This window comes from Chrysemys picta, chromosome 6 (assembly GCF_011386835.1).
Source record: "Chrysemys picta bellii isolate R12L10 chromosome 6, ASM1138683v2, whole genome shotgun sequence".
Lineage (NCBI taxonomy): Eukaryota > Metazoa > Chordata > Testudines > Emydidae > Chrysemys > Chrysemys picta.
This window is the reverse complement of record NC_088796.1, coordinates 82,645,018-82,667,206: the sequence shown is the minus strand read 5'-3', so window position 1 is coordinate 82,667,206 and position 22,189 is coordinate 82,645,018. Positions and strand designations below refer to the sequence as shown.

The 22,189-nt window shown below is 40.2% G+C and overlaps 1 protein-coding gene across 2 annotated transcripts in view; it reads right to left on the bottom strand.

Moving 5' to 3' along the window:
- The window catches only part of AUH (AU RNA binding methylglutaconyl-CoA hydratase), a 191,234-nt gene that overhangs the window by 110,181 nt on the left and 58,864 nt on the right, over positions 1 to 22,189 (bottom strand). For both annotated transcript variants that reach the window (XM_065550379.1, XM_042854596.2), the window contains one exon: positions 22,039 to 22,125. In XM_065550379.1, the coding sequence (XP_065406451.1) occupies positions 22,039 to 22,125 (87 nt within the window). The remainder of the gene's footprint in view (positions 1 to 22,038; positions 22,126 to 22,189) is intronic.

The window sequence follows — 22,189 nt, the reverse complement described above, 5'->3', positions numbered from 1 at the left end:
GTTTGAAGGGGGGAAGGAGGTTGGTAATTGGAGAGGACAGTCACCTTTACCAGGGTACAGACACGGGGGCAGGTTCAGCAGAAGGTCACACACACATTGCAGTCACTAGGCACCCTGGTCAGTCTGGGAGGTAGTTTTCATGTTCTGGGGGGGCGGGAGGGCTATGTGAATTTGCGGCGGGGGAGGGCGGTTACAGATCTTATGCAGCGGTCCACGCAGCAGGGGATCTGTAACCGCCCTCCCCTGCCACAAAGTCACATAGCCCCCACACACAGAGTCCCGAAAAGGAAACCACCACTGCGGACTGCTCTAGGAGCAGGAGCCTGTCATTCCTCGAGTTTAGAAGCGTCCTTTCCATCACTATACCCGCTCCCCACCACAGTCTGCGTCCCAGTTTCAACACTTTACCACGAAATCCTTAATAAAGAAAACAGTGTTAATGAACAAAGTTTCATTTTATTTTATTTTTAAAGGTGTGTTGGACGGGGGGGACGGGGACTGGTAACTGGAGAGGATAGTCAACATTAACTGGGTAAAGAAACGGTGGCAGGTTCAAATTCTCTTTAAACAAACTTAATAGCCACAGGTTACCCTGCTCACTCTGGAACCTAGCTTTCAAAGCTTCCCGGATGCACAGCGCATCCCGCTGGGCTCTTCTAATCGCCCGGCTGTCTGGCTGGGCGTAATCAGAAGCCAGGCGATTTGCCCCAACCTCCCACCCTGCCATAAACGTCTCCCCCTTGCTCTCACAGAGATTGTGGAGCACACAGCAAGCTGAAATAACAATGGGGATATTGGTTTCGCTGAGATCAGAGCGAGTCAGTAAGCTTCTCCATCTCCCCTTGAGACGTCCAAAAGCACACTCCACCACCATTCTGCACTTGCTCAGACGGTAGTTGAAGAGTTCGTTTTCACTGTCCAGGGCGCCTGTATAGGGCTTCATGAGCCAGGGCATTAGCGGGTAGGCTGGGTCCCTGAGGATCACTATAGGCATCTCCACATCCCCAACAGTTATTTTGTGGTCCGGGAAGTAAATACCTTCCCGCAGCCGTCTAAACAGACCAGAGTTCCTGAAAACCCGAGCATCATGAACCTTGCCCGGCCATCCGACGTTGATGTTGGTAAAACGTCCCCTATGGTCCACCAGTGCTTGCAGCACCATTGAAAAGTAGCCCTTTAGGTTAATGTACTGGCTGGCCTGGTGGGCTGGTCCCAGGATAGGGATGTGAGTTCCATCTATAGCCCCACCGCAGTTTGGGAACCCATCGCAGCGAAGCCATCTATGATTACCTGCATGTTTCCCAGGGTCACTACCTTTGAGAGCAGTAGCTCAACGACTGCGCTGGCTACTTGCATCACATCAACCCCCACGGTAGATTTGCCCACGCCAAAGTGATTCGCGACTGACCGGTAGCTGTCTGGCGTTGCAAGCTTCCAGAGGGCTATGGCCACTCGCTTCTGGACAGTCAGGGCTGCTCACATCTGGGTGTCCTTGCGCTTCAGAGCAGGGGACAGCAACTCACAAAGTTCCAGGAAAGTTCCCTTCCGCATGCGAAAGTTTCGCAGCCACTGTGATTCATCCCAGACCTGCAGCACTATGCAGTCCCACCAGTCCGTGCTTGTTTCCCGGGCCCAAAATCGCCGTTCCACACCATCAACATGACCCATTGCCACCATGATGTCCCGTACTTTGCGAGAGGTCTGTGCCCCTCTCAGACTTAATGTCCTCACCACGCTGCCGTAGCCTCCTCGCCTGATTTCTCAGCATCTGCCTCTGAAAAAGGTGGATGATAAGGTGCGAGGTGTTGACAACGGCCATAACTGCAGCAATGATCACAGCAGGCTCCATGCTTGCAGTGCTGTGGCGTCCGCGCTGTCAATCACCAGAAAAGTGCGCAAACTGATTGCCCGCCAGCGCTTTTACGGATGGAGGGCGGGAGTGACGGTTGAATGACAACAGTTACCCAAAACCACCCTCGACACATTTTTTGCCCCAGCAGGCATTGGGGACTTGACCCAGAATTCCAATCGGCAGCGGGGACTGCGGGATAGCTGCCCACAGTGCACCGCTTCCAATGTCGACGCTTGCCCTGTTAGTGTGGACTCACAAAGTCGAATTACTGTCCTTAGTGTGGATACACACATTCGACTTTTGTAATATCGGTTCCACAAATTCGCTTTAAGTAAAATCGAACTACTCTCGTAGTGTAGACATACCCTAAGAGGGCAATTTATGAAGTCCACTCGTCTTCAGAATGTTGGAAGCTGTCCCCGGTGAGTTTCAGAAATTTCTGAAGAATTTAAGTTTTCACTTATGAGCAAGATTTTCAAAATTAACTAGTGATTTTTGGTACCTCAATTTATGAATGCTCATCTTCAGACACCCACTGAGGCTTGATTTTCAGAAAGTGCTGAGCTCCCACCTCACAGAAAATTCACTAGGATTGACCATGATCAGCTAGCACATTTTTAAAGGTGTTAAGTCTATAACAGGTGCTAAGTGGTGTTTAAAATACGTTAATTAAAACATGATAGCTACAATACAAGCAAATTTCCTAATCTATACAGGGCCATGATCTCACAGGTATTTTTCACTTTGGCTCAAAGTCTTAGGCCATGTCTACATTAGCACTTACATCGGCAAAACTTCTGTCGCTCAAGGGTGCAAAAAAACATAAGCCTCGTGCGCACAGTGCTATGTTGGCAGGAAACGCTCTCCCGCCACCATAGCTACCGCTGCTCGCTGAGATGGTTTTATTACGTCGATGGGAGAGCTCTCCCCCATTGGCATAACACGGCTACACGAGTGCTCTTACAGCGGCACAGTTGTATTGGCACAGCTGTGTCACTGTAAGCTTGTAAGTGTAGATATGGCCTTAGGTCTCATGCTAGCATGTGTCAAGTAAATGTTTTCAGGCCCTGAAAATAAAGTCTCTGCAGCCTTATCTACACCAGAAAATTGTATTGATTTAACTAAAAGCTTGTCTACACAGAGTGAAATTGATACAAACACTATTAATTTAGAAACAGATAGATATAGTTACATTGGTGCAATCCCCTAGTGCAGTCACAGTTATACTGGTATAAAGGGGATAATATCAATATGGTTTATTTCTGTAAATTTACAAGAGTGTAAAAAAAGTTGTGTGTAAACAAGTCCTAAGTCGACTGAGAAACCAATTTAGTTAAATTGGTGCAACCTCTTTGTGGAGACATTCTTAAAACCAAACTAAATTCTCTCAGAGATATGGCATATGTTTCTGAGGACTGTAGTCAGACATTGCTCTGATCTTTTTTTTGCTGGATGAGTTTGCTGAGGAGTGACAAATACATGCTGCAATAATCATTGTTACTTGACAGTGTTTATATTGCTAATAGCCTTGCAAAGGAAAAATTATAAAGTTAATAACACACATTAAAAATGCATATGCAGATCAGGAAGAACTGTAGAGTATTTTGATTATGGATTCCCAAGAATTTCAGTTATTCAAATACGGACTGGAATAACAATGGTGAAAAATCACTGAATGGATATACATGACATGGCAGTGCACAACAATTTCCTTACACAGTCTGTTGAGCAACTAACAATATCAGACGGTATTTCTGACTTTACAGTGGCAATTAAAGCAAGTATGACAAATAATATAGCACTCTTAAAGGCTCGCTGTTTCTACAGCTACTAATAACATTGCATTTTAAATGCTTCTGAGACCATATTAAACAGCAATTATCAACAGTTGAAAGAAAACATCTCAAAACAATGTGCAATGAGTTTTTCTTTAAAACAAAACAAAAAAGTGTGTTATCTGTTGTCTGGATCAATGGCTACATTTAATAGGGTTACCATACGTCTGGATTTTCCCGGACATGTCCGGCTTTTTGGGCTCCAAATCCCCGTCCGGGGGGAAATCCCAAAAAGCCAGACATGTCTGGGAAAATCAGGACATGCGGGCTGGCGGTGCTGGGCCGGGGGCTGGGGGCGCCGAGGGCCGGCGGTGCCAAGGGCCGGGGGGGCCAGGGGCGCCGAGGGCCGGCAGTCGGCGGTGCCGGCGGCCGGGGGCACCGAGCGCCGGGGGCCGGCGGGGCCAGGGGACGGCGGTGCCGAGCGCCGGGGGCCGGCGGGGCCGAGCTCCGGGGGACGGCGGGGACGGGAGGTGCTGAGCGGGCCGGGGGTGCTCGGCCGGGCCTGGGGCCGGCACCCCAGGGTCCGAGCCGACCCAGGCTGGAGAGGCCGGGGGGGCCAGACTGGGTCGCGCCTCCTCCCCCCACACCCCCCTTACCTGTTTCAGGCTTCCCGCGAATCAAATGTTCGTGGGAAGCAGGGGAGGGGGCGGAGTTGGGGCGGGGGCATGGGCGGGGCTGGGGGCGGGGCCGTGGGCCCGTGGAGTGTCCTCCTTTAGGAGGCTCAAAATATGGTAACCCTACATTTAAGTTAATCAGACTGACACAGAAGGTGCAAATCTAAGGTCATCATGATAGCATCTAGTTCAGAGAGTTGGGCAGAAGAAGAAGAATATAACAAATCTCACAATAGAACATTGTCCTGGCTCTAAAATTGCAAATGTTCTGGCTCCATTTCTGAAAAACGTATGGCTGGCATAGTTTCCAACTGAGATACTAGAGGCAACTGATTTCAGTATTGGTGACACTGCAACTCGGTACTAATCTGAAGACTGGAGTGTGGATCAGAATAGGAACAAAATACTTTTCTAGTGTATTGCTTAGTTGAATACTAGTCCCAGAAAAACTAGGAGGCTATAATCCTATTAATTCCACACCTACTCTTCTGGTCATGTAAAGAATCTTTTATATATTGTACAAAGTGAAAAGAGAGGAAGGAATGCTGCAGCTGGAATGCATTTGCAGCTTGTTTTCTATCTTGAATAATGGATTTTGAACTATGTAAAGACATCAGGGTCATCTGATTAAAAATGGGTTGCATCTGTCAATGATCTATGTAGTACTGGAGAGCCATGCACTGTAGACTGATAGATATATAGAAAGTGCTGCAATTCATTATGAGGTTAAAGATATAAGGAAACCGTGACAGATGTACTACATACGTATGCCTGAGGCACAAGTGAAGAGGGAGAGACTTCTAATATTACCATGTTCAAAAGACATCTCCCTCTCTAATATCTTTCCTAGTATATTTATCAAGAAGGCCTAAGGAACAATGGTGCTTTCTAGATAACTAAGTGATTGCCCAAAAGATGATTAAGTAGAGCTAGTCATGTGTCACAGTAAATTATACAAAGTGAGGTCTTATCACTGGGAGAATGAGAAGGAAGAGATAAAAATTACAATATTCAGTAAAAATGTCAAATTATGACTTTCTTCAAATGTTATTGTATTTATTAATAATGTTAAAAGGCATGTTTATCAATATATTATTTATTTCATACTGAAGACTGCTTGTAACCACTTAATATTTAAATATAGCTTAAAACTGCAACTTCCACCCTGCAACTTCATTCCCACAACAGTTGCAGTGAAGAAAGATCAGTAGAAGAGGCTGCTTCTTTAGTGCTACTTCACTACTTCAACCTCTGCAAATCTTCTGGTTGCAATTAGCAAAATATTTTCAATAGGCCATAGATTTACATAAGAGTTTTGACTCTAGACTGGAGATGATTTAAAACCAAATATTAAATTAATGTAAAATTGCTATAACCACTAGGGTTTTGGCTTTAAGGTAATTTAGTTTGTGTCTAAATATTCATATTCCACCATTCAAGGTTACTTGCATGAAGAGGCTTCTCTTAAATATGTTCATTAAACAAGCCTATGCACTCAGGAGCTACAGCTCAATAAGAGGTTACCTTAAACTGAGATTTTAGCCTGACAAAATATAATCTACTTTAGTGAGTGGCAAGCACTGACAGTTAAAACAACTTAAACGGTCCTTATATTAGAAACACTTTAATCAGAAATATGCATTATGTCCTGAAAAAAACACAAATACTTTTTAATCTTTTTACAGGAAATCAGAAAAATTGAAATATCCCAAGAGACAGAATTTTAACCATTAATTCATTTTCTTCATTCTCAAAAATGACAATATCAAATGCCAATGCACAGTGAAGAATTAGATGTTGGTTATCAAAAAATGAAAGGTAAATTTACAAACCTAATAAGGGCTTAACAACACTAAAATGCATATAACTTCACAAAAAGAATATGCTGGATTCTCTTTCATGGAGAGTAAGAAGGTCAGGGATATCCCAAAAGAAAAATCAGAATAGAGCTGCAACTAGTACAATAACAAGGCTAATGCCAACAACGGGAGGGTTAGTTTCTTCTTCCCTTACCTTGAAAACAAGGTCTGGAATGAAAGTCTGAAAAAGATTCCCTCCTGGAGGCCCAATCCAAGTAAGAATGCTCTTAAAATGCTAGAGAAAGAAGACAATATAGCTATTTTGCAGAAGTCTGTGATGCAAACATCTCGGAAGTAGACCTATAGTAGCAATCTTGCCACAAATCCAGCAAACATATTTTCAGGTTAGCCAGGCCATAACAATACAAAGTGCAACCAGATATCCATTTAACACAGTCCGCATTGCTCAGCAAACTGATGCTAAAAGAAACAAAACTTGAAAAGAAGAAAAAGCTTTATATTAAGGGCTTAGTCCATTCCAAATAGAACTCTAATAATATTTGACACCGAGACTATGGAAAGGAGCTTAGGATGGGAAGAATATTGGCAAGACAATTTAAGGCAACACATCAACCCCAACTTAAAGAGGAATGTCAACTGAGTTTGCAGTACCACCTTCACCTTGTAAAATCTGGTATAAAGCTCAGTCGGTCACTAAAGAGTGACACTTACTCAGATTCTGAGCTGCAGTCACTGCCACCAGGAAAAGTTATATCCATGGTCACTATAAGGTGGTGTTTGGAAGTCCTTTCATAATTGCTAATTGTCACTGCACTGCCACCAGGTCAGAAAGACCTGTTAGAAAACTGTGTAAAAATTATGTTACTCAAATAAAAATACTAAATAATGTTAGAGAAATTATACATATTCTTAGTTTACTATTATTATAAAAAAGTATAAAGGAAGTTTTGCTTTTGTATGTGTCTTTGCTGATGTAGCATTTCAGAATTTAGCTGAAACTGCTTCAGGATTGTGTAAACCATGAAAGCCGGTTTGTGTGTCTTAGCTATAAAACCTAGTCCTATGTAAACAGCAGAGTGAAAAAGTGTCCTGGAGCAATTGTTAACTTCAGGTTCCCCCCAAGACAAGTTAACCAGCAAAAAAACAAGGCCACAAAACCAGACCAATAAGGTAAGACCTGGATGAAGCCAGTGAGGTTAGCAACAAAGAATAGCTGGTATATGTAGACAGATAAAAGTAACTTTAAGCAGGATAAGCAAAAATGTATTAATTTAGGTTACTGGGATTTATGCATGAGTCTTTTAATTAGGGGTTTAGAATAGATAGGTACATAGATGAGGTAACTGAGTAAACAGTCTGTGCAAAGTTACAGAACAAGGGATAAAAATAGGTGATTGACAGTAGGAGAATGGAGAAGACAGAGGGAAGAACATAAAGACCAGAGATTTAAAAAGAATTGCCCTGTCCCCAGGAGAGGTAACTTGCTCAATTATCTTCCTTGTATTATCTGTTTTTGCATGTTTATGTAATTCATAGTACTGTCTTAAAATGAACAAAAATAAAGGCTAAAAAACTGTTTAAGCCTAAATGGAAGTGGATCTCATTTGTCATCCAACAGATTTGAGATTATCCATTACTCAGGTACAATGCGAGAGTCCCGGTATTTCACTGCTCTTCTAGAGCAGAATTATTCCCCCTTTTAAAAACAGCACAAATCTTCATATCTTTTCCATTAAAAAGAGATACATATCTTGAGAGTTTTAACGTCATGCTGCGTGGACTTGACACTTCTGGAAACAGTTAGCATCCTTTCGGTAGATCTATATTGCAATTAAAAAACGCAGGTGACGCATGCCAGTTGACTCAGGCTTGCGAGGCTGTTTCATTGCAGTGTACACTTCCAGACTCAGGCTGGAGCTCAGGCGCTAGGACCCTGTGATATGACACGGGCCAGCCATGGGTTTTTAATTTCAAGGTAGACATATCTTTAGTTAATAAAGAAGCCTAATTGCACAGAGATCCCACTTATTTTTTAAAATGTAGAAGAAGATATATATATATGCCCATATAAGTCCTATTTACTACCCATTATTGTACTTGGAATCACTAGTATCTTGTCAATCTTCATTTTTCTGTATTGATACCTATGAAAATTACATCCATAGACTAGCATTCATATAGACTCTGATACAGTTATATCAAGAGTCAAGAGCTGTAAACATTTCTATTGCTGAGCAACTCAGATTACAAAAGATGCAACAGGGCAAGAGGATCAAGATATGCAGCACCAAGCACAAGATGGTACACAACTCAAAGAGTGAGTTTCCATGGATTACTGAAGAAACTTCAGTTACTGGTAACTATACCAAAACAGAACCTAAGTTAATCAGATCACCTGGATACTGTACAGTAGGCAAAAACCTGCACTTCGATTTGTACTCACAACTTGCCATGTGCTAATAAAGATGGCTGTTTCAACTTCTTGCTTCACTAGATGACAGAAGAAAAGATAATTCAAATATATCTCAAAAAGTAGATATTTACTATGATAATTTGAGGGCTCTTCCTCTTAACTCTATAATATGCATATCTTGAGCTAACACACCTTGGCCTTATGATTTAACCTAGTGTGCAGTCTATATGGTTTTATCAAAACATGATAATAAGTGAATATAATGTAACTGGGATAGTTTTATAAAGATTTGATAAGTGAATATAATGCAACTGGGATATGCGTCATGCAAAAGGTCTCTTGTAAGGTATCATTACAAAGCTTATAATCTACTGAGTGTGATCATCCTATTTGTAGAAATGTACCACTCTTGTATGTAAAACTAGAAATATAAAATATAACTCTGAGGGCCTATTGTAATTATGTAAAGTGTGGCCATTAATGATGGTTTGGAATCTTGATGACTCCCATTCACCAGGACCATTGTCTGCAGATGGCTGTGTTTACCTGTTAGTCTTCCTGTATATGTGTGTGCTGGCAAGTGGGTAATGAAGTCTTGCAGTGACATGTGATCGTGTCACCTGAACTGGAATCCATCTTTAACCTGGTGCTTTTCCTGTGAGTGGGGAGGGGGGTGGAAACCCAGAGGGACAAAGGGTTCCCACCTTATGCAAAAGATATATAAAGGGGTGGAAGAGAACAGAGGAGGAGAGGAACCATCATGAAGAATCCCCTAGCTATCACCTGAGCTGGACCAAGAGCTGGACCAGGGGAAAGAATTGTGCCCAGGCCTGGAAGTTGTCCAGTCTGAGAAAAAACTTACTGAAGCATCTCTGAAGGTGAGATTATCTGTGTTCAGTTTGATTAGACATAGATTTGTGCATTTTATTTTATTTTGCTTGGTGACTTACTTTGTTCTGTCTGTTACTACTTGGAACCACTTTAATCCTACTATCTGTATTTAATAAAGTCACTTTCTACTTAGTAATTTACTCAGAGTATGTATTAATACCTGGGGGAGCAAACAGCTGTGCATCTCTCTCTATCAGTGTTATAGAGGGCGAACAATTTATGAGTTTACCCTGTATAAGCTTTATACAGGGTAAAACGGATTTATTTGGGTTTAGACCCCATTGGGAGTTGGGCATCTAAGTGCTAGGGACAAGCACACTTCTGTGAGCTGTTTTCAGGTAAACTTGCAGCTTTGGGGCAAGTGATTCAGACCCTGGGTCTGTGTTGGAGCAGACGGGAGTGTCTGGTCCAGCAAGACAGGGTGCTGGAGTCCTGAGCTGGCAGGGAAAACAGGAGCAGGAGTAGTCTTTGCACATCAGGTGACAGCTCCTAAGGGGGTTTCTGTGATCCAACCTGTCACACCTAGTACAGTGCATGTTCTATCTCAGAATCAAAAAGCTTCCTCAAATACCGAAATAACCTTTTCAAAGAGGGCTCTGTCAGAAATCTCACCATTTAAAAAACAAAAGAAAGGCTATTCCTGCAAGATGTTAATATCTTATTTTTTAATTTAAGTTCTTGCCAAATACACAAAGAGAACTCTGTGCATCCAAAAGCATGCCCAGGCAAATAACTTGTAATGAGTAAGAGTATGCATGTGCACAGTTTTTATTTTCTCTGTAAATGGTAGAGAGAAGCCTTGCTGTTTGATGAAGAAGGTAGATACTGTAGATTGTTTCTAGCTGAGAGAATATCAGACAAACTATTACCCAGTTAGGTTTCTCCTCTATGCATCAGAAGCTACTAGTGAAAGAGGATGTCCTCAAGATACAGTGTTTTTCCTTCTCTTCTACAAATTTCCATCATCGATGGAAGAATACCGATTTTATTAGCAGCTTTTAATGTTACATATGAGTGTCTTCTATACCAATGTAGAAACATTCATATAGGTCATGTATGAGAATGAATTAATCAAAATAGAAAATCAAGGAATTGATGGAATTAAGATGGATGTTTAAAGAAGACCCTCTAGCTACAAATACTGAACATATTCATTTAACCTGGCTGACACGTATAGACTGCAACAAGAACCCGACGTGCATCCATATTCACTAACCCTGGGCTCCGATTCCTAGCTTTCTATTTTTGTTCTAACCTCTATCCCTGACTCCTGTTCAGGCTACCTTGCATGACAGCCCATATCTGGGTCACATGATAGTGGGGTACCTGAACTGTGGTAGGGCAATAGCAGGAACACTTATCCCTATTCTGACACCATCCAGTCTTGCTAGTGAATACATAACACAAAAGGGTACTTTTCCATGGTTATGCAAGTGCTAGTGGATCACCAGACATGCTTCACGGACATCAATGTGGGCTGGTCAGGGACACAGGTGCTGGAACTATAGGTGCTGGGTGTGCAGCAATATCCCCTGGCTTGAAGTGGTTTCCATGATATGGAAGGTTTACAGTTTGGTTCCATGGTTCTCAGCAGCCCCATTATACAAATTGTTCCAGCACTCCATGTCAGGAAAGGTGCATGCTGCTTGCATCTTTAAGAACATGGGACTTTTTCTAAAAGATGTAAGCAGGAACATTCTTCCCTGGCTGGCACATTCTCATTGACGACGTTGAAATGTCAACTGATTCTGGGGGACCCAGCTTATGCCTTGCCCCCCCCCCGCTCAGGAAACTGTACACTTGCCACCTCAACAGAACTAAAGAAAGATTCAACTACCAGCTGAGCAGGTGCAAGATGACTGTTGAATATGCTTTTGGTAGATTAAAATATCATTGGTGATCTTTAGAGATTAAGTTGGATCTCCGCAAGGCAAACATTCCTATCGTTTTTGCTGCATGTTGTGTATTATATAATATTTGTGAGGTGAAGGGGGAAAGACTACTGTAAGATCGAAGGGTAAGGTGGACTGGCTATCTGCTGAATTTGAACAGCCACACACAAGGGCTATTAGAAGAGAGAACTGTGGAGGTACATACAGCAGAGGGAGGCCTTAAAATAATATTTTAGCAGTCAGACATCGGATTATTGTGCCATGCTTTTGAACTTGTTGCCTTCATGTGCAAAGACTTTAAATATGAGTGGGTTACTGACTCCCATTATGGATTTTATAATGTGGCATGCATGCTTGCTTCAAACCTATAAATATACTCTGAGTTTCACAAAATAAAACTTTATTCTGTGCAAATAAACAGGAAACAAAGTGAAAATAAACATTTTAAAATATTTTAGTAGTGCTGTAAGAAGGTAACCCAAACTTATAAAAAACACGTAAACAATAACATACATGCTTACATATTAAAACACAGTTTTATTCACGATAAAAACTAGTGCACTTTACTTGGAGGCTCACCCTGCAGTTATTGCAGGTCAGTGAGTGTAGGTATAGTCAAGGTTCTCCTTGTTTTCCCTTGATGTGGAGTGACAGAAGTAAGAGTTCATGCCATGCTGCCACCTCTTATGCTGGAGAGGAAGTGGGGGGGAGGGAGTTATAAGAGGCAGCAACCATGAGTTTTCCATGGGTTGGAAAGTCTGCTGTGCATGAGGTCTTTGGGCATTCAGTTCAAACATATTCTCCAACATCTGTGTTTGTTTCCTGAGCCATAATATCCTGGTGCACGTCCCATGCACCTCTCTGTCCTTTTCCCTCTCCTCCAGCAACTGTTCTCCCCCCACTCCTCCAAAACATCATTAGATTTACAATCACAATGGAAAGATAAGTCCCCAAACTCCCTTACATTATTCCCATAAGACCTTTAATAAAAAATACTAATTGTAACTTTAGTTTTGGAGCACCTCATTATACAACCGCTTTGCAACTCAAGCCATGGTGAGCATGTACTAGCTGGGACGAGGCAGGGGTGGGGACTGTTGCATGAGAGGCTTAGAAGCTGGATGCCTCTGAGTATAGGGAAAGTACAGTAAATATTGCCAATATTTTCACAGGCAGTGTGATTTGGCTGATCTCTCACTCATGAGGGTGACAGAGGCCCACAGAACACAGCTGTTACTTGCATCCTGATCCTGCCCAGGCCTATATGCTGCTGCCGATTTACTGTAGTGGTGCCTGTGGAAATCACAGCAGGGGCATGGGAATGTCTCCTATCATGGGGGAAGACATAAAGCAGCCATCCCTAGAAATGTTCGGGATACAACTGAATAGTACCTCCATGAAAATTTCACTGAGATTGTTCAAGAGGATAAAAGGGATGTCCCTATTCAGATAAACTAAGTACTCCGCTTGGGGTAGAACTGTGGACTCCTTTCCCTCTGCCCCACCCAGTCCAACAAGCCAAAGAAAGGAAAAGCAAGCTCCTCTTTTACTTTTTTCTTCTAACCTCTACCAGATCACAGGGCAATGCTCTGATGAGGACTGTGTAATTAGGCTGGCCACACTAATTTTTTTAAATTTATTTTCTAACATATATTAGTTGATTGAAGTGGCAACTGCATAAGCACTCCAAAGCATTAACTTTAATTATATTCCAGGGGGTGGTTTTACAAGTAAAATGAGGAATCAAAAGTTGACACTTTTGTTCTCTAAACATATGGATGGGATGGTCACCATTTTAAATAGGGAAGAAGGGAGGGAGGGACGGGAGGTATCAGGCAACAAAAAGAGGGAAATTATTATAAGGAATAATGTATCCACACAATTACCTCAGCTCCCTTCCCCTCCTCATCTGTGCTTGCCTGGCAGGACTGGCTTGACTCCAACTGAGTTTTGAATACCTCCTGGTTCACTGCATGGTTTGCATGCCCCTCTGTCTCCACCCGTCACCTGCCCCAGACACTGTAGCTGTTTCAGCATCCAGCTCTCACCAAGTGTCCACAGACAGAGTCACAGTGCTGATGCGGTCCCTGCCAAGTAAGGCAACGGAAGCAGCAGGTCTGCAGGGGACAGCTCCAGATTTGTTGCTGCTCTCCCTTGCCTTCTGATGGGCCTGCTAAAGTTTCTTGGCTTTCACCGAGAATTGCTGCTCATCCCTGTCATGCCCCAGATTTAGCATCACCTGCACAATCTGCAAGTAGTTGTCTATATTTCTTTGGGTGCACCTTAGCTGGTCTTGCACAGCCACTTTTCCCCACAGGCAAAGGAGATCCGTGACTTCTTTCCTGCTCCAGGCAAGAGCACATCTACTAGCTCTCTGTCTGTGTGGATCTGGCATAGTTGGATGCTCGCAATGGTGGACAATCAGGAAAAAACATTTCAAAAACAAGCTGGAGGATTTAAGGTGTAGGCAGACTTAAGGTATCGGTGACCCCTGGGCAATGGAGTTCAAAATTGTGACCTGAGTGACAACTTTTGCAGGGACAGGGGCATTGTGGGACAGCTCCTGGAGAACAGTTAGGGTCAACACAGGTAATGCTGTGTCTACACTTGCACTACGTCAACAGAAGGTCAACTTTAGCTCTGTGTCATCTCAGGAGGTCGTGTTATTACATCAATGAAACAGGGAACTTAGGTCAGTGAAAGGCAAATTAAGATGTGGACCCATGCAGAGTTATATAGAAAATGTTAAGTCAACCTAACTTTAACATAGACCAGGCCTTAGATCCTACAATTCTGGATCTGGAAGATTTGGGACATTAGAATCTACAAACATTTCCTTACCCATCCTTACAACAAATTTTAGAGTCTTATTAGGAAAGGGAAAAAAGTATAACAAAAATCCTGTAAGCAATGTTGTTATGTAAATGGATAATAAACATCTTGGATGGAGAAGTTTAATGCTGCATTCATTGGCATTATCAAACTTTATAACTCCGTTTTTTAATTAAAAACAATACAATGAAATTTGACAAAGCACATAATTTCAGCTCTGCAGGGACAGCACTGTCTACTTAGTTAACTGACAATACTTAGTTATTTCTTATATAAAGAGTAATTTAAATTAATTCAACATTAAAAGAAGCAGTAAATCAAAGCTACTGCTGGAAAACAACCAAGAACTCAGCAATGTGTTTCAGCCTACTAGCAAGTCTGACTACATTAGCCTTGCTCTATAATTCTGCTGAACAGGCACTGAGCTATCTACAGCTGGAAACACACTGCGCAAAATCCTCCCCCCCTTAACATTGAGCAATAATGAGAGAGCTGGTGAGCCAGGGTAGTGTCAGATATGAGCCTGTTATGGTTCAGGGGTGAGCAGTATCTATGATCTTCTTCATTCTTCTGTAGGTACTCTTAAGTAACAGGCCTACACCCGCACTTGAAAAAGTGCCCACAGAAAGAGTGGAACCCTGCAATTCACTCCACTTTAGACTGGATCACCCCAGGCTACAGCACCCCCTGTTTACCAACCATGTTCCACCTCTCTGGAACTGTGATCAGCTGATAAAAGCAATGCCCCCCTGCAGAGTTTAGCCATTAGTCATGTTTTTAGCCAGCACAATATAAGCACCAAACCCACCGATACATATTTAACATTAATAGAAATTAATAAAAAGAACAGGAGTACTTGCGGCACCTTAGAGACTAACAAATTTATTAGAGCATAAGCTTTCGTGGACTACAGCCCACTTCTTCAGATGCATACAGTGGGCTGTAGTCCACGAAAGCTTATGCTCTAATAAATTTGTTAGTCTCTAAGGTGCCACAAGTACTCCTGTTCTTTTTGCGGATACAGACTAACACGGCTGCTACTCTGAAACCTGAAAATAGAAATTAATGCATATTATTCCCATGTTCTTCACAGAGCCCCAAACTAGATAAACAACATTCTGATAGGATAATGTATTATAGTGTTTAATATTTTATTTATTTTCTTAGCATTGGTAATTATACCAAAATTGTGTTATTTCCCAATGAGAGAGACTGGAGGGTGCAAGGGAGGAGGCGGGGGGGAGGCAACAGATTTATAGCACGACTATTACAGAATTCACTTTGATGGGTTTAATTGTACATTAAAATTCATTTCAAGGTCTTGACCTGGAACCGATTTTACATCCCTCTCTTTGAGAGATATTCTATGTCCTTTATTAAAACTTATGGATCATTTCTCATACCTCACCCACTTTCCATACAAATACCTTTGTTCTAAAAACCTACAATCTTCCAGCTGATTGGAACAGATCTCTGAATCTTAACAGCTTTTAATCATCCAGATAGATCATTTCTGGGCAAAGGAAAGTAAGCCCTCAGGTCTGGGTCACTGCCTCCACAGTTACACTATGTATTATAAAAGTAGCATCAGTAGATGTACTACAGCCAAGATGAAGGATGTAGAGTACAATGGTTACGTTTCAGGCAGAATGAGTGTAGTTAGAGTCTCAAAAAGCATAATTTAATTGGTATTCGTCTATTCTAGTACTGCTCTGACCATGTAACTCCCTTCTTCACATTCTTTCACTGGCTTCCTCTTGCCTCCTCCTTCAAGGCACTTCATCAACACCCAATCTCGGTGGGTATTACCTCTTAGTTCTCCTTCTACTGCCTATGCTATCAAATCCATTTTGCATACCCCTTTACTGCCTTCTTCTCCCACTCCTGTTTTTGTGGTTTCTTATGTTTGGAACTCTCTTCCTTTCCATGCTGCAGCTCTCTTCATTCAAATCACTCCTTTCAAAAAGAAAAGAAAAGAAAAACCACTTTTACAGAGTCTTTCAGCAATAATCCCACAAGGATTATCTTCATTGTTTCAAGACTGAATGTTATTAACATTATTTTATTTGTCTGAAACTACTGTACCATCAGGTTAAGACAGCACATTCCTTGAAACAGAGACCATTTATTTTTGTTTCTTTAGTATCAAGCACACTATAGGCACTCAAAAATATTGTCAAAGATATTTACAAACAATAATCCACAAAACACCACCAGTACTGCCACTACCCTCTCCTGGAGGTTCCATCATCATGGAAGCTGGACTTTTAACCTTCAAATCAGGGCCCCAAAAGAATCCCACCGGCTGAAACACTAAATTAGGGCATCACCTGGCCAGGCTGAATCTGACCCTACCCAGGTTGGCTCTGCCTACTTTTGAGGCTGCGCCAGTCAGTTTCATAAATTGAGAAGTGGTGGTCAATGGCTGGTAAAGCAGGTGTCAGGGCAATTTACATGGCTGTGAATTCTTGGGGGCTAAGGGACCAAGTTCTGCTGGCCAGTACAAATAAGAATTTATGGCATTAATTTGGCATAGTATCTCTTTCTATGCGTGAAGGACGTAGAAGATTAGGAAAAGAAGACTTCAGAGGATGAGTGATTTTTTCCAAAGTCTGAGCAAGGACTTAAGTTTGGAGGTGACACTTGGGAAATCCTTAAAGAAACAGGGATGATAGACGGAAATTAAGGGAAAATAAAAATGTGCCTTTCAGGAAGTTCTCTAGAAGCAACTATTTGCTTAGGCTATTGTTCAGGGAAAGTAAATGAAAATAACCAAATGTGTGGCCTTTTTATCTGGGAAGTCATAGTCAAAGAATAAATTAAAAAATAATTGAGGAATGTGAAAGCTATCTCCAAACAAAATAACTGGATATTACCCACTGCCTACAGCCATAACAACCACCTCAGGGTAAAAATTAAATAGCGCTTATAAGCCAAACAGAGTAAGGCCTATTTGGTATTTAGATGGACGATGTAAATCAAAAACAAAAAACAAAAAACCACCAGTTACTTACAATAATATGAAAATTTGGTAGCTCTCTCCATTGAGTTGGTACTGAATCAATGATCCAGCATGGTGCCAGGAAGCAATGTGCTGCTCTAACCCACACACCTCCTGGGTGTGGTGCTCTGTCCCATGTAGTAGCACTGAGACTACTTAGAGAGAGATTAATGAATCTGCTCTACAACTTTAGCCAAGAGCCATACGGCTTTTGGCTCATGCAATAGAGGCTCGTGTATTTAGCTTTAGAGGTCCCAGGTCTGATCCCGCCGGACGACGACCGGGGTCTGTCAGTGTTATACTGCTTTCAGACAGAATATAAAATCAAGGCTGACCACTCTTGGGCTGGGATTTTCAAAGGCATATAAGAGAGTTAGACATCCAAATCCCACTGAAATTCAATGGGATTGGACACCCAATCCTTAGGGATTTTTGCACATATATAAAAGGATGTGGCCAAACTCCAGCTGGAGTAATTACATATAATACTGCCAAAAATGAATTCTTGTTATTTCAATTTTTCATTCTCCCTTCTAAACCAAGTGTTTTGCTGGCACAGAATGGCTACCATGTTCCACCCCACAAGGAGTTACAATTTATTTTGTAGCTAAAATCTCACTGGATGAACTGCACTGTGTAGATATAAAGGGACAGATCCACAGTTGGCATACGCAGACATAGCACCATTGACTTCATTGTAACTATTTCAGTTTACACCAGCTGAGGATCTGGCACAAGGTATTATTTATTCCCAAAGCATCAAAAAAGTGATGCGTGTGTGTGCCAATGAGACTTTGCTTTAGTTTAGCCAGAAACCCTTTTGAAACTGTATACAACTAGGCAGATCTACTAATGTTTTCCCCTCGGAGAACTTTCAGCGTAAAAGCAGCCTTACGTCAGTAATGCAGTCTCAAGGTAGAATATAGTAATGGACAAGTAGTCTTATGTTCCTGCTCTATAAAAACAACCCACACAACTCTGGTATAATTTTAGCAAAAGCAACTAGTGCTAAAAATAGCAGTATGCTTTGATTTCCCCCCCCCCTCAACTTTAAGCATTCAGAGCTACGACAAATAGCTCAGTACAATTTCTTCTGCTCTTTTTTCAAATGCTTATTTTTATACCAAGTGATATTTAATGTAATCTTAATACTTCCCCCAAATTTAGCATGAAGTCATAAATTAATCCCACATACAATTATATCTAAAAACTGCAGCAAACAAGTGAAGTATGATTTTAATTTATAGAAAAATCTTTTCTGTTGTTACATTCCTAATTAATGATGCTGCATCTTTAAAAAAATAATAATAAAGAACTGGTACGAGAACAAAAAATATAATCAAATTGTCAATAACTGCGAAGAGCTAAGACATACCAATTCAAAAGGCTGATTTTTAATAGTTAAAGTCTTAAGCAATATTTATCTTTCATCTATTTTGGCTACACAGTTAAGTTATTTTTCTTAAGGGCTCTGAAGACACTTTTCTTTAAAAGTATCTCCTTACTAAGTCAAACATCTGAATATAAACACTGTTTTCATAATGTGTTCTATTTCTGAAGAGCAGAAAGTAGTGCATATTTGAAACTGGTTTTCATCATTAATGTTGTATGGTAAAGGGACAAAAACAGGAAATTGAAAATATGTTTCTACAGCATTTGTACAATGACAAATAAATAATTGTTGGAAGATATTTTCCCCTTTGTGAAGCGTCTCTTGACATTATGGTTGCTTCTGGGCAGGAAAAAAAATATCTTCATTTGCTTGTTTTCAGTATACTGATTCATTGCCAGGAATCCAATGCAAATACGCTGTCCCACTTGCTCTACTAAAATTAGTTTTTGTAATGCTAGACTACTCCTTCGGAAGAAAAAAAGAAGAACTGAAAACCTGACTTGTTAAAAGATTAATGCTCACTTCCATTTGTAAAGGCATCATATACCTCACAACACATTGATCTCCAATTTCTGACGTATACTTTTTTTTATATATTCTTCATCAGCTTCGTGATGGAGAAGACAAAGCGCAAACTATTTTGCAGAAATGTTTCAGAATAAGTTATATTAATACTGTCATGGCATGTACCGTTGGCATTGAACATTCAAAACAATAATGCCCAAAATATGTAATTAATATATGACTTCAAATAATTAAACAAGAAAACAATTGTCAAAAACACAGAGTATAAAAATAAGTGAATAGCATTATGTGAGGATGGTTTCCTGGTATAACTCTGGAACAATCTATTCCCATTACCTTTCAGGTAAAAGATGCATGGGAAACAGTTTTCTAACGTATGGATATTTTAGAGAGTTCACAATTTTTTCCCATCTTGAATCAGAATGAACAGTTGAAATCTCAAAAATATTTGTGGACCCTAATTTTTTCTCTTTTGGGGGTAGGAAGTCAATCAAAAATCATTTTGATAAGTTTCAAATATTTTGTTTCAATCTCAATTTCTTTTCAGTTAAATTAGCTTAAGTTTCAAAATTAAAAGTAATTTCAATCAGAAAACCATTTTTAAAATGTCAAAACAAAACATTTTGACAATTTCAAACCTTTTTCTTAACATTTTTTCAACTCGGGACAACAATCAAACCCAACCCTGTTTCATGAATAGTTTCATTTTCAACAAATTTGCATTTTTGACAAAACAAGTCATCATACATTTCCCATCCAGCTCCAGTCAGGATACCATATTAACTTTAAAAATCCTTTTGGCATTAGGAGTCGCATCATTTTAAAAAGGGTGAGTTGGCTAAGATATCAAGTGCCTTTTCCAAACTAAAACAAAGTATTTAAAAATATTTAGGAATTTATATCTGCAAATCATGCAATTCCGTGTATTCACAATTGCATCCCTTTTCTTGAGAAAGTGAAGAGAGACATATAAGAATGAAAGGGTGCCCCTATTATGAGTAGTATTTCTGGTCTTCTAAAACTCATATAATTCAGTATCAGTATAACATTTAAGTCTTTACCCACTTGGTAACAATGGAAAATATACTTTTGAATGTTCAATACTTACACAATCTCCTCCAAGATCTAATTAAATTAAAGATAATCATCCATTTACCCAACAGGCTTTTGAAATGTAAGGCAAAACACAGAGAAAGTCTGGCATCTCTAACTTTCCCATTTATCCCAATATAAAGATCCAAAAACTTTACCAGCTCCAAGGGAAAAAATATATTTATTTGTTTCATTTCTAAGGACAGACAGGATCCCATTCCCTCAGTCGGCAAAAAGTCTTTAAATCTATTACCTCTATCTAAACATTAAACGGAGTGTCAAAGAAAATCTTTTCAACAACTTGTTACCATTTGTTTTATAAGCCAACTGGAATGCTAGTACTAGCACTTAAGGTAATAGTTACTGCAAGAAACTAATGGTTTATTCCTTTCTGATTATTTTATTGTATGTTTTTAAAAAACAGCCTCAAGAATTTAGCTTACTTTAAAAGGGAGAAAAGGGGAATATCACCACCATAAACTCCCATACTGACACACCACCATAAACTCCCATACTAAGACTATTTTTTAAATAGTTTGTTATTTACCTGATATAGCATATTGGTTTCATTTATAGCATTATGCCAATTCAAGTTATGAATCTGACCCAATGTTAATATGGAACAACATATTAAAATTAGTCTTTAAAAAGCAATTGGCTCCTCTAGAGCAATTTTGAAGTATTAATAATTCATCTTTTTAAAGGTGAAATGAAGATCTAGCCTTAGCTCCCCATGATAAAACCTAAAATCTTACAGATCAAACTTTGGTCCAGTTTGCACTTCATGGGAGCCCATTGATTTCAGCCAGGTTAGGCAGAGTGTTACATCATGGCATACTTTGGCTCACAGGGTCTACATTTTGCTCTCATTCTTACCCATGTAAATTGGGAACAACTCCATTGTCTTCAAATGCTCTCTGACTTTCGGGCTAGGTAACACCTTCCCAAACTTCTTAATATTTAAAATAAGCAACACACACAGTCCTATAATTTAAGATGTTTATGATCCAACATTTATTTTCTTTAAAAGGAATGTAAATCCCACACAGCAACCCTGGAGGATTATACATTTAGTTTTTAAAAGAGTAATACTTTAAAAAAATGTTGCTTGGGTCATCAGGCACTGTCAAAATTGTGTATGATTGGATTCTTTAACCCCATACTAGTAATTTTTGTAGCTTAAATTTATAAAAGGGATTGCTCCAGAGATGCTATGTTAGACTGACCTTCCTTTTAATAAAAATACATTAACAATATCCTGTCAAAACCAATCAGATTACAATCTACAAAAATGTCACTTTTGGGTGGAGATTTCATATTCCAAAATGCACAGGCAAATTATTAAGCCCTAAAAGGAGTACTTACCACAAAATGGAATTTAAAACCAAAACTATCATTACCAAAAGGCACCACTATAAGAGTAGATACAGATTTAACAATATTTTGCAATGTCATAAAACCACATTTTCCATCAACAGTACATGTTTAAAACATTTATACGATGTATCAAATGCTGTATTAAATGTATATCGAATAGAAGAAGGAGACAATAAAAATAAACCCCACGCCATTGAGGGGGCACAGAACTACAATTCTTCCTCCATGAAAATATGATTCCAAACCACTTGGCTATATTGTTAATCAGTCTGTGAAACAGCACCTTAATTTTTTCTATAAGAAGTCAAACACTATTGTGCACATTTTGAAACACAATGTGCCAGTGACTCATAATTATCTCATCGACATAAGTAGTTTTGGATATCCCATCGTGTAGCAAGAATTAATCATACATGTTTATGTTACTTCTTTGATCTGACCTTTAGAGATTAAAGAAGTTTGAGCTCTGCAACTATTCAACAGTGAGTTTATTTTACTTACCCATTTCATTAATAGTTGCTCTTGCTTTTGAGACAAAAGAACTAACTTCACTGGAATGCATTTTGGCTCTTTCCTGAAGGTCAGCACCTGTAAGTGACATTTTATACATATATTAGTAAACTAACTGCAATACGGTAAATCGTATTCAAAG